Here is a 16,873-nt window from a genome sequence, read left to right on the forward strand (position 1 = left end):
TCGTTCGTGGATGTTTTCTCTATCCCCGGCTCGCTACTAAAGATAATCTCATAGTTCTCTGCTAGAAAACGTCTCAGGGAGAGCACACCTAGTACAAAAATTTGAACCGCGGACGCATACAGTGGGTTTGACATGGAAATGGAAGGTACAACGTAATCCCTGCTGCATGGAAGAAAGTGCACTAACCAAAGAAACAGTAGAATTTCTAATACCCGCTCCCAAATATCATCACTCAGGCTGGTGGTTTCCGTCGTTATTAAAATTGCTGATGAACACGACCAGTACTGCGCAATATGCCGCACTAGCTCCGAAGAGTTCATGCCGCTTCGCCTTTGTCACGAGTGACATGGCCGCCGAGAATAGAAGCGTGAAGACAACCAGGATACCAACAGCGTCAAAAGTAGAATTGCGGTCACCGACCGAAGTCAGCTGGTACATAGCCACGACCGGCAAGACTAATAAGACAAATATCATGACGGTGATGATCAACCCAACAAGCTTCTCGATACGTGACTGTGAATAGTAAAATGTGCACTTGTCGCTGGTCTTTTCGCGAAGCTCCTTGGTTGCGAACATTTTCTGCGTACGTTAGACTCGAGGATGTGGTATGGACAGTCTTAGCTTACCTGAGTAAGACGACAGTGCACTCTACGAAGGCACGATTCGACAAAGCCGTCGAAACCTGACCATTCTCGGCCATGTCGAAGTGACACGAGGTCTTCCTTACGCATTATGAATTCTTCTTCCGAGTCGTTGGTCAGTGGTTTCACGTTGTAGAACCACGTCCGAAAGTTGCGATAATCACGCTTTGATGGACGTTGGAACGCGTTAAGGTCGCGTGCTTTGGACAGCATCTCGTCTGCCATGGCATTAATTGTAGAGCCTGTAATCTGTATGATATGTCATACCGTAGTTCACAAGTTTACATCTGATCTCGTTGATGATGTACGCACGCTTGCTCGTAGTCTTTGCTCTTTTGGCCTGCACAAGATCTCCGCTTCGAGATCGTAATGGCTTCTCGTTACCGTTCTTAGAATCGATCAAGTCCATGTCTGTGAGGCCTTTCTCTAGACAGCGGAGCTCGTCCTGAAGCTCCAAGATGACGCGAGAATGCAGGTAGTTGAATCCACGATAAATCGACCAGCTCGGCTCACTTGATTGGAATGCTGCTTGACGAGGATAACCTTCGGGATAATCTTCTACTGCTATGAAATTAGTCATATAGACGGCTTGTAAAACTATGGTTTACGTACACGGTATTGTTTTGGTCTCCATGATCTCGCGTTCGATTTCAGCTGCCGTGGGTTTGGCTTTTGTAACGCTCTTACCCGTTTCATTATGCGTGAAGTCATGCCGATTTGTCTCTTTCAGGGCTAAGGTCGTTGCTCGGCTATTGCCATCGATAAAAGCTTCGCCGAAGCTCTGTGGGCTCTGGATAATTCCCTTCTCCACGTCGGAGATGTCAAAAGTGGGCATGTTTGCTTGATCCATTGTGCGGTCTGTACTCATATAGACGAATTGGCAGAAAGACAAAAGAATCTCGTCGCATACACACAAATGATCTGGAAAATCAGAATGAGAAGGCTCGAGCGACTCGCAATAGGGGGCTGAGCCGGTACTCTTGTAGTGAGAACGATATAGAAGGCTGAGAATGCCAAGACGTCGTAACTTCGAGCTGTTGTGGGTGATTTGTGATAGGTTGCCCAATGGCAATCTCGGAACGCAACCCAAACGGAGACTCTGAGCCCCTCATTGATCATTTTCAAGATCATTTCCTGGGAATAATTTGCCTTCTTCCCAAGACGAGTTGGTGACAGGATCCTTCAGCTCATACATCCAACGGCTGCCTACAAATTGGGAACGAGCCACATGAAAAGTCTTGTGATGCGTATTTCCTGACACTGTAACCATCATCTTGACTGGGTCATCTCTCTCATATTCTGGCTGCCGCTGGCCAGAATTATTAGTCTGAGCATTAAGTTTGTGCGAAAAGAACCTTCACTCACATCCGCAGGAGTATCACTAGCTTGAACAGTTGTCTTGCTTCGCTCGTTATCGGAAAGGTCTTTCTGTACGAGGCAAAGCGCAACCGGTCAGTGGTAGGCTCATCCGCTGGCGATGGGGGCGGGGCCAATGTGGTCTTACCTGGTCCGGCATCGAGGAGATTCTATTCGCAGAAGGGCTATGAGTAGACGGCCTTCTTCGTTTATTTGCTGCGATACAAGTGCCCAAGGCCTCGAGGCGGACTAGCAGGCTTACTTGAGCCCTTTATCTGTTCAAGCTTGCAGCATGCTTCAGCCGAATTGCAATTCCGCTAGACCCACAAACAGACGCACCGTACCGTATTGGACTTTTAAGCCTCAACTATGCTGGCTGATCGAACGGATGACCTAGTTCACTACGGTAATGGAGGGTCGGGTTCTCTTCTCATTGGAGTGACCTCGTTTGTGGCGCCATGTGCAGGACAAACGTCAGGGGTCAAGAGCCAACCAAAAAGGAAGCAAGAACTGCGCAAGCTATCAGGCAAACAGCCCTCTAGTATGTTGATTACCTGTGTTGGGAAAACAGCAAAGCTATGCAGTGTGACAGCACAGCCACATGAAGGACGATGGTTTTGAGATTTCACGGCCTGTCGTGAGACTTCAAAAACAGGACCCGTCCCCTAATGGCCGCCCTACATACCTCAGGTCGCACAATTGCTCGCCATGACAAACCAACAGAAGCCAGCTACCAGGCCGGGCCAACAAGGCGACTCGGTAGCCTTCCGCAGTTCTTCTCCAGCGAGAGTGTCCCGAAAGAATACGCCCGTCATACTAGACGATGCTGCCTCCGCACAGTCCGCCAGAAAGGAAGAGGAAAATATGGAGCGGAAACGAGACGCTGTAAGACAGGCCATATTTCAGGAAGCTTCGGACGAGGCTTTAAACATCCCCCTCGGCTACCTAAAGGTTGCAGTAAAAATCATTCGATGGGACGAAAGTATAGACGATTTCAAAGGTCACACTGAGGAGGTCAGTACGTCGTACCATGGCTTAGCAGCAGCCGCGTTCTTAACTTGGTTGTTAGATTGAGCGGCTTCAGCGGATATTCGTGGAAAGTTTTGGATACGAGTGCTCCGTACACTCCATCGAGGATAGCAAACGTCCACAGCTCGACATTAACAAAGCGATATTGGATCATGTTCATGCACACGACGACCCAAATAATTTACTGATCATCTACTACACGGGCCACGGCTCTAGAGATGAGGAAGGGGGATACCTAGAGCTGTCGGCGTAAGTCAATTACCTCAAATATTAGACAAGGATCTAAGAAAATTAGAAAAGAAGACCCCTCGCATATTAGAGCGTCCCGACGACACATGGCGAAAGCAAGCTGGCGCAAAGCGGAGTTGCCAGTTTTGAACGATATGGAGGGCGACGCACTTGTCATATTGGATTGCTGTATGGCGAGTGTAGCAGCCCTCAAGTGCCGAAACGTAGGATCACGGATCTACCAATTGCTAGCGGCCTCAGCGGAAGAGTCTTTCACATCTGGTCCAGGACCAAAATCTTTCACGACCGCGCTCTGCAACTCTTTGGAAGAATTGCTGGCCGAGAAGAGAGGGCCTTTTCTGCTAACACAGCTCTGCGAAAAGATAAACGAGAAACGAAAGAAGCAGCCATGTCTAACATGGGATCGACTACGGAGCTACAAGCGAACCGTGCAACTCGGGCCTCTACACCAGCATCAGACCCAGGAACGTAAGGCTGCTTTCCAAAAAGATGCTCCGGAGAGAGCGTCGATCAATCTTCGGTTATCGCTCAAGGTCGAAGATCTCGATGAGAACCAGATCAGATATGTTGCACAAGAGATACCTCGCATCTGTCGCGAGGTCAAGGTGGACGTTCGACGTATATACTGGGAAGGAATGACAACTAAAAAGCGAACTATGAGCAGTATCATAGAGGCTGATAGCGAGGACGCTTTCGAAGTTCCAATAGATGACCGAGGTGAAGATGCGATCGGGCGTCCTCGTCCGATGGTATTTGAGGCTGCTGTACACAGTGTCAACAGAGCGTACCGAGTTCGAAATGCCTTCAGGAGGATGCAGGACAATCGTCGGCCAACATGTGAACGTGAGAATGGAGTATTCCAGCTCTTTACCAGAACATTAATGACAGGTTCCATGGCTCTAGCGTTTGCATTGGTAGGCGCATTGGTCTTCACCGAAACAAAGGAGAGATGCATCTTGTTCGGAGCTGGTGTAGCTATGATGGTGGCGTATCAGATGCAGCAGCTTGAGCAAACTCTACAAGGGGATCGACGACGCCGTGGTCTCCGTTAACCACAAGTACAACCTGTGCGTACCTAGATAGGTGGAAAATGAGAGGCGTCTGGGTGATTTTCTCGGTTGCGGAGTTTGTTGGGTCCGTACTGGACGTTTTCTGACCTTTCATCAGTAGCATTATGAGGACTCTCTCCTGTTTTACAATTAGCAACAGAGCTCAAAATGACACACAAATACTGATCTTGGAACAGGATGAGCGTGCTCAAGTATTCGTGCATGCGCGTGAACAAGAAGTGGAGCAGATGCGACGCGTGACTTCGTGACGCATGAGTTGCACGCTAACCTGATTACGACAGCTCGACCGCTATCTCCGCATCACCGCGTCAACCACCGATAGGTCTCCAGGCTGCACCTTATCATATCTCTCACTACCATCTTCGTTCTCAGCAAACATGAAGTCAACTACGCTATTGCTACCACTCTACACTGCAGCCTTTGCTGCTGCGGTTTCGCATCCCAAGGACCCCCAAGTCGTCTTGCAAGAGCCGCAGCTTACTATCGTCGAGCCGGATGAGTATCTTATCGAGCTATCACCTGGCGAGACAAGATGGGTCACCGAAGACGAGAAGTGGGAGCTTCGCAAGGTATGGTCAACCACCCAACGTCGAGAGCTATCCGCGTGATGTACGATCCGAGGCTTGTCGCTGACATGGCCTAGCAAAACATCAACTTCTTCGACATTACGCACAACGAAGAGCTCGGTACGCTCAACCGCCAGTTCAAGACTGAGAGCGTAAAGTTCCCCGAAAAGCCCATTTACAATGAAACCATCGCTCCACTACTCAAGAAGCTGGAAAAGAACAACATGCGCGAGCATCTCGAGACCTTTACCTCATTCCACACCCGATACTACAAGTCGAAATACGGTGTGGAGAGCTCGGCATGGCTTCTTGGGCAGGTCAACAAGACTCTTGCCGATGCAGGCGCTGTCAAGGCCTCCGTGAAGGCGTTTCCCCACCCCTGGGGCCAATCCTCCATCATTGCCACAATCCCTGGCAAGAGTGATAAGACGATTGTCATTGGCGCCCATCAAGACAGCATAAACCTCTTCTTCCCATCTCTCTTGGCTGCCCCAGGAGCCGACGACGACGGCAGCGGTACCGTTACCATCCTCGAAGCATTACGCGTACTGCTCAAGTCGGAGGAGATCCTCAAGGGCGAGGCAGACAACACAATTGAGTTTCACTGGTATTCTGCCGAAGAAGGAGGTCTCTTAGGATCACAGGCTGTCTTCCAGTCTTACGAGAAGGAGGCTCGCAAAGTCAAGGCTATGCTTCAGCAGGACATGACTGGTTACGTTCAGAAGACGCTCGATGCAGGCGAGCCAGAGTCTGTTGGTGTCATTACCGACTTTGTTGATCCTGGCCTCACCGAGTTCATCAAGCAGATCATCACTGTCTACTGCGGCATTCCGTATGTCCTGACCAAATGTGGTTACGCCTGTTCCGATCATGCCAGCGCATCCAAGGCCGGCTACCCGTCAGCTTTCGTCATTGAGTCAGACTTCAAGTACAGCGACAACAAGATTCACACAACCGAGGACAAGATTGAGTTTCTAAGCTTTGACCACATGCTTCAGCATGCGCGGATGACGCTTGCTCTGGCATACGAACTTGCTTTTGCAAAGTTTGAGTAGCGCCGGATAGGATGTAATGAGATCTAAGTTGTACAGTCGACTTGAATGGTTTGTTGTCATTGCACGAACAGCCAACGATGTTGTATCTACGAATCAACCTCCTGAACCATGCTCAAGAATCATTGAACTCTCCAAACATACGTGACGTATGCATACCTTCAGCACTGTATGTTATAGGATTTGCGGAAAGGAATTAGATACTGGCACAATGGCTATTGACAGCCACATGTTCCTTCTATAGCATCCGTCTCAGTCACCTCTACCATCTACATCATCCAAGTCGTTACCGCCAGAGTGCTCGTCATCATCGCAATATTCTAAGTGATTAAAGTTGCCATGTCTCCACAGAGATCTTGGGTTTCACTCTGGACACCGACACACCCCGTCTCATGGTGCAAAGCCCTGCTCTGTAGGTATCCACGTAGATAATTATGGGGTAGTGGTACGTCATCCTGTGCATCATAAACCACGGGATATTCTCATCACGGTACAAGCGGTGAATGCTCTGGATGACAAGTTGCTGGTGCGTATGGCATAGCAAAGGCGGCACGATTAGCTGTTGAGCAAGACCGCCAACGAAAGCGGCATATATAATTCAATGGTAACGACCCATCCGTCTATATGCAGATGCAGTGCGAGTATAGACTCATGCCAAGCCGTATACATGAGTAAAGCAGACTGAACGAGCGAATGTAGAGGATGCGAGAGGTCTCAAGAAGAGCTCGAGGCCAATGAGAACTAGACCAAGCCATAGAGTGGTCGCGGCAAAGAGCTACAGACCTGGCTGTCGTTGTTTCCTGCCTTGATCTTCGCGCCCTTCAAACCAACGTATGCTTCGCGCCTGGCTGGATTGCCGACAGTAACACTCCACGTCTTCAAGCCATAGTAGACCCCGATGTGATGTACGAGCCAGCGTCCAAAGCTGCCGCCCACGTCTTCCTCAGGTGTCTCAAAGAGCATGAGCTCTTTCTTAATAGCCTCAGCCTCTGTAGGTGAGCGTAGATCGTTCATCTGTCCGTTCCTTCCAACAAAGACGATCTCGTCGTCTTCGCTGTCTGGGTCAGCAGGTAAGCCATCTTGCTCTGCCTTGCGCTCCTTCTCTTCCCAGTCGGCGACGAACTTGCGGACCTCACCCTCGAGGTCCATGAGAAGGCCCTTGGCACCGCGCGATCGCTTGAGCTTCTCGCGCAGTTCCTTGGGCACGACACCGGGAGTTGTGGGCTTGTTGGCTACGGTCTTGGTCGCAGCCTTTTGAGCGACTGCAGCGGTCTTGCGTTCGTTGGACTGGCGCTTAAGGCCGGCATCCCAGAGGGGAGCAAGGTAGTAGGGCACGTTTTTAGCCGTGTAGGTAGGATGAACCTCCCAGTCCTTTGGCAGTGGAGGCTCGGCGTAGGGGTTGTTCAGGAGACGGTCTGTCTGGAAATCAATGGACGCGTACTTTCAAGAATGAATTACTTGCAGCGCAAGTGGTGATAACAGGGCCGTATTGTGATGCGCAAAGTGTCATTGAGAGAGGAGGAGGGGGCACCCTCAACGTACCATTCTCCCAACGCTGCCTGCGCCTGGATCCCTCCTTGCCCTTTAGCAGAGCTTCACGCCTCTTCAAGCTGTCGCGGCGGAGTGGTTCTTTGCGACGGTAATAACCGCCCTCCTTTGCAGCTGCTGAAGCACCTACGGGCTGTCTGGCAGCTGCAGGCGCATCGTGTTCATCGAGCGGGATCGCAAGCGTAACCGAGGTACCCTGAAGCGCATCTCCAGGGGCAGATATGGCCACAGAACTGAGCGCAACGGTCGCCTGCTCGGTCCACGCTTCAATATCGATGGGTTGAGGTGGGGCAGTTGCCTGCTGGGGGCTTGAGGGAATATCGCCGACGGCCATTGTGGTGGCGTTGAGGGTGTGAACTACGAGAAGAGGAGTATAGATGAAGTTCAAGAGAGGAAGTGCTAGTACACTCAGCAAGAAGATGTCTGAATAGAGGACAAGGAGACAGAAGCTCTATTACACACCGAAGATGTGTTCAGGGACAGATGGCGATAAAGGCCGCGGCGCGATAGGAGAGTCATTAGGTCATGGTCGTAGTTCGCGTCGTGCTCGCAAGCCAATCAAGCGGCAAACGTGGGGCAAGCCGCGCATCATGGAGTGAGACAGCAAGAGTCACACGTCTGTGACTGTACATGCACTCAACGTTGTGTTCGTTCAAGGTCAGAAAGGTGATGAGGTAGTTATTGACGGTCGTGGTTCTTTTGTGTGCTGTACGAGCTGAATACGAAGCGTACGCAGCCCGTCTATCACATGTCATCCGTCGCCTTCCGCTTCTGCAGCTTCTCTATGAAAGTAACATGAGCAGCTCAACACAAAAACATCATAACGAAATAGCATTACCCGTCAGCTGCATAGAGATCCTCCATATCAGCTGGAGTAGTGATTTCGTTGCGCTCGGCAAACTCCTTCCAGTTCAGTGTAGGTTGATGCCACTTGCGAGCCGACACCAGATACTTCTTCCACTGCGTGCTGTTCCACTTCGCGCGGCGCCTGGATTCCGCAAGCGGCCAATCTATCTTCTCGACGCCTCCGCCTCTACCTTGGATTGATAACTGTAGACACTTCGTATACCACTCTGGTAGCCCAGTAACCTCTACGTCCTTGATGCCGCGAAGGTATGCAAGGCTTTCGAGACCGAACATGAACTTCTCTGTGTCCTTGGGAACACAGGAATTTATGATACCCCGAACAGTCTTCCCGCAAGCAGATTGAGCTGGCTTTTGTGAAGTAAGCTGGAAATCGACCTTTAGGTCTTCCAATAGAGATTTCTGATCGCTATCATCTGCATACTCTTTTAGGATTTCGACAAGGTACTCTAGTCGTGACCGCTGACGCTTGACGGCCCAGTGGCTGTTGATATCAGGAACTACCTCGATATGAATACGCCGCAGATTGCGTAACAATGGGAGTCGATCGGGATGACCAAGAGGTCCGAAGACGAATGGGCTCCGCAGTGACTTTGGCCACATGGTTTGTCCATGGACAGTGAAATTATAGGTATTCAGTCCATACAAAACCGCTGAAACAGTTAACAAAAGTGAATGCAAATATGGTGATGACTTACATAGCGCCTCGTTGGAAACGAACTTGCTCACCCGAAATAGCTACGTCTCGACCGTGATATGGTTCCAGCGGCGTACCGATGTGTTTTTGTAGAAGGGGTTTCCACCTATCCTGCTAGGAACGTCTTCACCCTTTCGGATGCCGTTTGTGGTCCAGTCAGGCTCGCCGCTCCTCAACCAACCACAATGTTCAAATGTAATGACCATATTATTTGGGATCAAGAAAGAGTACACATAGTATCGGAGCTCGGCTGGAAGATCAAGAAGGCGGAAGTTTGTCATGGTTTCGCAGGCAAGGAGGCTTCGTCAATGTTGAACTTGTAAGAGATGTCGGTAATGATCAAAAGTCGAGTGGGTGAAGGCAATCAACTCAGCAGGCGAGATGAGCAGGGGCAAATAGCAAAGTCCACGTGCGCCAAGATCACTTGTTCTACGCAGGCAGCAACGAACCCGCAATGGTGTATTGAGGTGAGCTGGGACGACTAGTGAAGTAGTGAGAGAACATGTATTTGGGCGACGCGAGTGCGAAAGAGAGCAGTTCACGTAGGGCAGCAACAGAGACGTGAGATCCAGAAGATGGCGTGGTGTTGTGGCACAGTTGCAGCTGCATGGCCAAGCGAGCCTTCCCACTGTTTCCAAAAGTAGTGTTCTGCTCGACGTCAGGCAAGTTTGAAAGGTATGATAGCACATGGGCGAAATGGGGCCAAGTACAGAGGAAGGACCTCAAAACCTATCTGTATAATGTCTACGACGGGCACAAGTTTGTAGAAGAAACAGAGGTCATAGCTGGTGATCAGCTTTCAGACAAGGCTCTGTTCGTCTCTTCCGTCCCTCACCATCTCCTCTGCCAGCCATTCGGCTTCTTCCTGCATCTCTTGGTCGGTCCGGGGCTTGCGGCTATCATTGTCCACAGCAGGGAAGCGCCCCTTCTTTTCTTCTCCCGCGAGATGTGCTTTAGCTGCCTTTTCCTTGTCGGCAAGCTGCTTGCTCAGGTCCGCATCTTCGCTCTCCATCATGCCGTATATAGCATCGGTGCCACCCTTCTCTTCCAAGTCGTCCCTCTTGCGAGGGATGATGTGCGCATGAACATGGGGCACGCTCTGGCCTGCGTCTACGCCGTCTTGTATAGCGATATTCAGGGACGAGGCACTGAAGACTCGCTCCACCATGCGGGATACCCGCTGCACGGTCAAAAATAGGTCCTGCACTTCGGCGGCGGACAGATCGTTGAAACGCGGCACGATACGGCGTGGCGACACCAAGACATGACCAGGCAGAAGGGGCTTGAGGTTGACTATGGCAAAGGACAGGCGCGTTACGTGGAAGACCTATGTGCGCATGATTAGCCTGTGTCGTATGTGGTCTGAATTTGTGGCTGCACCTGGTTCGTCACCACAAAGGTGCCGAACTTGATGACATCCTTTGTGAGCGGCATTCTCCCCGGTTCGTCGCCTCAAGTCGTGTCTAACAGGCGTCGTAAGAACTGAGGCGCCAAGCAGTCTCAACGCAAGGGCGCGCGCGGGCGGCGGCGGCGCGCCCAAGATTGAAACCACACGGAACTTTCCTCGCACCTTCTACTGCGTGCTGCGGTATGCACGCCATACCTCCTTCACCCCACTGCCCTTTAGCGCCGACGCTACACCGGAAACTCGAGGCGAGCAGAGGACCCCGTTCTCGGCCCAATCTCAGCTCCTGTCACATGAATTGCAGCGGCGCAATCAGAGTCCAAACAGCTGCGACGCGTGGTGAGCTGCTGCAAATCCATTCGCACAACCAGATCCACGTCCACCACCGTGGGGACGCATCGTGGGGTTTTGCCCTGTGCTTTTGGCTGCCCGCGCTTTGTGCATGCTGACGCGCCATGACGCCGCCGACGCCCTCCTGCTCAGTCTTTTTACTCATCCACCGCCGGCCACCTATTACACTATAAATCTTACCTCCTCAACATAGCCTCTGTGTGACTCCAAAACGTCCTGTTTGCTCTTATCAATACCCGTTACTACTGTGGAGCACCTGGTGGACCCTTTACTCAGACCTTTTTGCTAGCACACACCTCTGACTCCCAGCTTAGCCTACTTGGACAGCCGCAACTCCACCAGCAAGACACGCCAAGAGGGTCTCACAAGTGAGCTTGGCTGGAGCACTGCGTTTCGAGCCCGGACCGTCTTTCAAACAAATCACCCTCCAGCACAAACACGATTCCGCCTCACCCGCCTTTGTGCAGACGAGCGACAAGCTACTATTGATTGACTTGGCACTCTGCGCTGCGGCGATCCTACATCCTGACGACGAGACAGGAAGGATCCCCACAGTCCCACCACGTACGCTTGTTCCCTAAGCGTAAGAACCAGCATCAGGGTTCGTTTACAGATTCCTTCGGTCCAAGTATAAGAGGGTCGGACCTCCGATTTTCTGCTCTTCTGGCCCCCAAGTCGGATATACCATATTCCACAACGTTCCACTCCGATTACATAGCGCGAATACCACACACGCTCCAGCCCACCTTCTCGCTGTCCTCATCGTACCACGGTTTCCGTTGATCGGTACCGCGCATCACTCCTAGCCGACTATATATAAAAGTCTCTCGGCAGCTGCTCTTACGGTTCACAAGCATTAAATCTCCGATACAACAACCATCCAACTACTCACTCACACATCTACAACTCCCATAATGGATATCGCCACTACTTCCCGCGCTTACTTTGCCATGCCCTCTCCCACTCCCGAGGAGAAGATCTCCCTCCAGGCCAGCAACACAGTCTACACCTATCACTGCCTGTGCAACCACCTCCTACTGGCAACCACCACACCGCTCCCTTCTCTACCCAAACGCCAACATACACGCGATGCCGCACATATCATGCCGCTTCCGCCAGCACCCACTTCGGGCCGCAACAAGAACGCGCAGTCGCAGGATCACTATGGACTCCTCCTCTCTACCCGCCAAGACCGCCAAGCTGAGATCATAACCAGCGACGAGGGCTTTGAGAAGCGTTACCTACAGCGTTGTGGACGGTGCAATCTGGTTGTAGGATACCAGTTGGACTGGCAACAATTCTCCGTCGACCGGTCTGGTAGGCGCGAGGACTACGTCTTCCTTCTCCCAGGCGGTTTTGTCAAGACGAGCGACATGATCATGGGAAAAGCAGCTACCGCATCGACATCCGCCTCAGCAGTCGGCGGCGCGGGCATGGGCACGGTCAGTGTCACCCAAGTCAAAGCGTAGGCGGATCCGTCCGACCTGCGTCAGCCGTTGAACTCTGGGGCTCCCCGCCTTCCGCAGCTTACTCCACGGGGAAGCATGCGCAGGTTTCCTCAACAGAACGTTCTTATGGAATCATGATTACGATTGCCCTGACGAGTCTTCCTTTCGGCGCTTATTGATTTCAGTTGCTTTTTCGGAGTTCGGGACGTGTAGATCAGCGGGACGTTTTCCTTTCATCATCATCATCATCATCATCATCAGTACATTTAGATACCCCATTGGTGAACGCGCAAGGCTTCTCATGCTACAGGAGGAAAGAAGCCTACATGTTTACAAACAGACAGCGTCCCTTATGGATCCAAAAACAGTGTTGTGTTCCCTGTTTACATCAAGATATCACTGGTGTGCATTTGTGTGCGTGTGTGCGTGTGTGCGTGTGAGACTTGACTAATGCAATCTTGTCTTAGCATCAAATTCGCTGCTCTCGAGCTGTCCGACTCCCATGCCTTGCTGCCCTATAATGTGCAGATATCAAAGAAGTGTATAGATGTATCATGTTAAGACAATTCCAACGCCGACGTAATCCGCATGCAAAAAACCGTGACCCGTTTCAGACATGCTCGCATAAAATCTCAATGGAGAAGGAGAAGAAGGGACGAACAAGAATTGCAAGAACCAACGTTTAGTTCTCCGCAATAGTCTTGACGAACTCTGCAATCACCAGTCAGTCAAAGTCTTCTGATGCTCTGTTCAAAGATGTAGAAACTTACCCCTGTAGTCCACCTCGTTATTGCTTGCATCGATGGTGCTCTTGAACAGCTCATCGACCTCCTCCTCACTCATCTTCTCTCCCAGGTTGGTCAGAATGTACTTGATCTGACCCTTGCCGACAAACCCGCTCCGGTCCTTATCGAAGACCTGGAAGCCGCGGATGTATTCCTCGATGTCAAAGGGTTCGCGGAAGCCGCCGGGGCGGTTGAGGATCTTGGAGAAGGTGTCGAAGTCGACTGTGAAGAACCGGTTAGCCCTGGAACCCATGTGCAGCAGGCGCAAAACGCTTGGAAAGCGAATACGTGCATGGCGGATACGTACAGTCTGCGCCAACACCGCGCTCGAGATCGGCAATCTCAGCCAGTGTAGGGTTCTGTCCACATGCGCGGAGGAGGTCACCCAGCGCACCGCGGTCGACACGGCCGTTACCACGCTTGTCGAAGAGCTGGAAAGCTTCGCGGTAGTTGGTGGAGGCCTGATGACTGTTATCCATGGCTATTCTTCTCTCGTCCTGTTCAAATCGCTAGTGGTGGGGTTGTTGAACTGTCGGGCGTGGGCTTGCGATGCTGCCGTTGCAAAAGTCAAGTTGCAGTGTTGACACCATGTGCAATAGAATGAAGCACGCGCGTTGTTCTGCTGCGGCCACTCGCCGCTGCCCGTTGCCCGCACGCCAGGGCAGGGACGACCTGGCCCGCGGCCAACCAACGATTGCCCAGAGGCCACGAGCGATGCGGGGTCCGAGTTCCGAAGAAGAAAAGACTCGACTTACCATTGTGTATAATGCGTACTGTGAGAGTTGCTTGGTGACAAGAAATATATTCAGCAATTCCGAAAACGGTGGTATAGGCGGTGTGAGGGTTTAATCTGGTGTTGAAGGGGCTGTTAGATGTATCCTGAGCGTGGGCCGCCTAGTGCGTCGAGCGCAAAATACTGCCCGCCGCCAAGGGCGATGCGCCGTCGTCTAAGCAACCAGCGGTGTACTAGCTGTGTCCATCAACGTTCATGTTAGGCACAACAACAAGCTATCCATTTCCAAGAAATGCTCAGAATCCTCTAGCTAGTGCATATACAACACGAGCGGCCGTATCTTGTGCTCGGCCAAGACAATCCCTCACTTTGCACCTGCAACTATGAGACCATATGCTCAGTACGTTGAGAGACGGAGATACTGCTATCTTGCAAATCCACTCTATTCACACCCTCGCATTTATTGAAAAATATCTAGAACTTCTCCATCAAGTTCTTTCTCACGGTCCACATCCGTGCTCTCTTGCCATAAATGTACATGGGAATACTGAAAAGCATGCATCCCAATTGGATGCCTCCGATCGCTATGAATGTATCCTTGCTACCGCTCGACTCTAGCCAATGCGGGAAGAAGAGAGAAAAGATGAAGCCATGTAAAACGTCTGTCGGAATGTGTTAGTCTTCATATAAATGTAGGTAGCATCAGGCTGGACGTACTCTTTGAGAAATTAAGCGTGACAAGCGCCTCACCCGCATACATGCGATAACTGTCAACCACGAAAGTAATGGCTGTGGTACTAGCCAGCGAACAGCCGAAGCTGATGACGCCGAAGAAAACGGTCGGAACAATCCAGCTGTCCCTCTCTTCAGCACTCCAACCAAAGCCCATAAGTCCAATGACAGTGCTAATGGAGATCGGGACCGCCATGAGGAGACGGAATTCTGGCTCGTATACGCCATCATTCTTGCGTGCCATGAATCGTACCACAAGGTCGGAGACTCGGCCTGCTACTGCAGTACCCAGAACACCACCTACAAAAGGTGAGATGTAGACAAGACCCACTTGAAGTGGGGTGAAATTGTACGACGTGTCGTGGTAGATGTGGGCAACCGATTCAGAAAGCACAATCAGCCAACCAACAGCAAGAGCGTAGACGAGCGATGACCAGAGGACAGCGGGATAGGCAAAGAGGATGAATGGGCGAATGGCTACGCGAAGCCACTTGTCTTTGACAAGACGCCCGTTCCACGGCTTGAGCGACTGGCGATACGACTTTGCTGGCGCGTCACGGTAGTAGTCGGTGTAATGAATCGAAAACTGTTCTGACACATGGTCATTTTCGGCAGGATCCGTCGATATACGTTCGCTGCCAGGACGACTATCTTGTTTCTCTGGATCAGCTACAAAGGTTTCCGGAAATTGTCCGAAATAGTCATGACGCGGGTTCTCGCCAGGCGTGGAGTGGATGCTCATCGGAGAGCGTGGAGTAGGCGGCACACTTGCGTGTCGTCCAGTACCATCAGCAGTATCTGCATGATCAGTCTTCTCGTCAGGGTCTGGCTCGGCGAATCCAACATGTGTGTTCTTGTGACGTTTGGCGGGCACCTCGTTGGGCGCTGCCAGAGGCGATGTAGGCAAGGGTGTTGCTGGTACTGATGCATTTTGTGCCTGCGATGCATCGACAGCCTTCTTGTGGTGCATATTTGGTAGATGAAAGTGTCCATGGTGTTGTCCTGGACTCTTGCTGCGGGCGCGATTGTGTCGCTTGGCTGGCCTGGGTGCTCGGTCCCAAAAAGTTTCGGGCACGAAGAAGAAGATGAGGAAGAAACAGAAACCGACGACAATGGCGGTAATCCAGAAGACCCATCGCCAGCCCAAAGACTGCACAATAACGGCACTGACCAAAGGAATCAAGTTCTTTCCGCCAAGCAGAAGTAGCGTGTAGATTCCAAGGCGGTACGCTCTCTCGTGGAGGAAGAAAATTTCGGCAATAGTAGCGCTAGGCAGACATTCGACTGGAGAAACGGCAAAGCCTTGGACAATGCGCGCCACTACGAGGGAGGCGTAGTTGGGCGATACCGCACACCATATTGAGGAGACGGTGAAGAGTATAATGGCACCGAGATATACGGGCCGCTTGCCAAATAGAATGGCAGTAGGCGATGCAACCACGCTACCCAGACCGAGTCCCAGCATGTATAGGCCCGTAGTCAAGGCCACTTGGGGAATCGTCACGTCGTATGTCTCAGCCACGTCGTTGAAACCAGCGGCCAACAGCGGCGTCATTCCTCCTCCGACCATACAGTAGAAGCCAAGCGACAAGAGAGCGAGATCTCGTCGCACTTGTGCCCAGTTGAGCGGATCATTCGCCGACTCTTCGGGCTGGGGGTCCAGAATGAAACGACCATCCTTTGTCCGCTTCTTCTCGGGCGGCCGAGAACGGGACGACTGGCGGGAGCCCGGTTGCGAGGCAGTTCGCTGGGGTCTGGGTCGGTACGAAGTAGGGAGCGACGAGGCCGATGTGCGTGCGTGGGCATGCTGGAGTCCCAGCGGTTCGTTGCGGTTGTGCGTTTTGGACAGGAGAATAACGGAGCCTGTGAGGAGAGGATTAGTTGGCCATTCGCCTAGAACAATCAATAGAAAAAAAATGTCCTTACCAGGCACTTCGTCCGTCTGTGGGTCGCTCAGGATCCCCAGATTCCACCTCCGCCGTGGGGCGTCCTTCTCTTGTGTGGATGTGGCAGTCGAAGCCACGGGACTCTCGTCAGCTGACTGCGACTTCCGCCAGGGAGTGAAGTTGACCATGGCGTCTGTCCGAGAGTGTGATTCTTCCAACCGGAGAAAGAGCAATGTAAGAGACAGTAAGGTCTATATCCTACGGCGTACCCTGTAATCGATACCAAGGCTCTGATGACTAGTTCCTTGAGCAAGACTCACGAGGACCCTTTCTCCACACCAACGGCCCAAGTCTCCACGCCGCTGCAGATGCACGATAAGGACAGGTGACGGGATGTGGAGTCTCCATATCCACGTTGGGGAGGCAGCACAAACATGTGGTTACTACGGACAATGCGCGTG

At 51.8% G+C, this 16,873-nt stretch overlaps 8 protein-coding genes across 8 annotated transcripts; 2 read left to right on the plus strand and 6 right to left on the minus strand.

The window, feature by feature from the left end:
- Positions 1-228: 228 nt before the first annotated feature.
- On the minus strand, positions 229-1,491 carry GT037_001125 (uncharacterized protein; the record flags this gene model as incomplete). Its single annotated transcript, XM_038926172.1, has 4 exons — positions 229-579; positions 627-883; positions 927-1,202; positions 1,254-1,491. The coding sequence occupies 4 exons, from the start codon at positions 1,489-1,491 to the stop codon at positions 229-231; spliced, it is 1,122 nt and encodes a 373-aa protein (XP_038792028.1).
- Positions 1,492-1,570: 79 nt separating this feature from the next.
- Positions 1,571-1,914, minus strand: GT037_001126 (uncharacterized protein; the record flags this gene model as incomplete). Its single annotated transcript, XM_038926173.1, has 2 exons — positions 1,571-1,714; positions 1,753-1,914. The coding sequence occupies 2 exons, from the start codon at positions 1,912-1,914 to the stop codon at positions 1,571-1,573; spliced, it is 306 nt and encodes a 101-aa protein (XP_038792029.1).
- A 791-nt stretch (positions 1,915-2,705) lies between these two features.
- On the plus strand, positions 2,706-5,966 carry GT037_001127 (leucine aminopeptidase 2; the record flags this gene model as incomplete). The annotated part of the gene is made up of 5 exons (XM_038926174.1): positions 2,706-3,011; positions 3,067-3,275; positions 3,322-4,024; positions 4,627-4,914; positions 4,989-5,966. The coding sequence occupies 5 exons, from the start codon at positions 2,706-2,708 to the stop codon at positions 5,964-5,966; spliced, it is 2,484 nt and encodes an 827-aa protein (XP_038792030.1).
- A 382-nt stretch (positions 5,967-6,348) lies between these two features.
- Positions 6,349-7,845, minus strand: GT037_001128 (uncharacterized protein; the record flags this gene model as incomplete). The annotated part of the gene is made up of 3 exons (XM_038926175.1): positions 6,349-6,486; positions 6,747-7,378; positions 7,506-7,845. Coding segments are annotated over 3 exons (1,110 nt in total), but the record flags the coding sequence as incomplete, so codon positions are not given.
- Positions 7,846-8,345: 500 nt separating this feature from the next.
- Positions 8,346-10,506, minus strand: GT037_001129 (hit-like protein; the record flags this gene model as incomplete). Its single annotated transcript, XM_038926176.1, has 4 exons — positions 8,346-9,028; positions 9,074-9,113; positions 9,908-10,399; positions 10,453-10,506. 4 exons carry the CDS (start codon positions 10,504-10,506, stop codon positions 8,346-8,348), a joined length of 1,269 nt encoding a protein of 422 aa, XP_038792032.1.
- Positions 10,507-11,742: 1,236 nt separating this feature from the next.
- Positions 11,743-12,297, plus strand: GT037_001130 (uncharacterized protein; the record flags this gene model as incomplete). Its single annotated transcript, XM_038926177.1, has 1 exon — positions 11,743-12,297. The coding sequence occupies one exon, from the start codon at positions 11,743-11,745 to the stop codon at positions 12,295-12,297; it is 555 nt and encodes a 184-aa protein (XP_038792033.1).
- A 661-nt stretch (positions 12,298-12,958) lies between these two features.
- Positions 12,959-13,540, minus strand: GT037_001131 (uncharacterized protein; the record flags this gene model as incomplete). Its single annotated transcript, XM_038926178.1, has 3 exons — positions 12,959-12,987; positions 13,047-13,283; positions 13,369-13,540. The coding sequence occupies 3 exons, from the start codon at positions 13,538-13,540 to the stop codon at positions 12,959-12,961; spliced, it is 438 nt and encodes a 145-aa protein (XP_038792034.1).
- A 728-nt stretch (positions 13,541-14,268) lies between these two features.
- GT037_001132 (mfs general substrate transporter) lies at positions 14,269-16,600 on the minus strand (the record flags this gene model as incomplete). The annotated part of the gene is made up of 3 exons (XM_038926179.1): positions 14,269-14,456; positions 14,512-16,389; positions 16,453-16,600. The coding sequence occupies 3 exons, from the start codon at positions 16,598-16,600 to the stop codon at positions 14,269-14,271; spliced, it is 2,214 nt and encodes a 737-aa protein (XP_038792035.1).
- Positions 16,601-16,873: the final 273 nt, after the last annotated feature.

This window comes from Alternaria burnsii (assembly GCF_013036055.1).
Source record: "Alternaria burnsii strain CBS107.38 chromosome Unknown 705, whole genome shotgun sequence".
NCBI classification, from domain to species: Eukaryota; Fungi; Ascomycota; class Dothideomycetes; order Pleosporales; family Pleosporaceae; genus Alternaria; species Alternaria burnsii.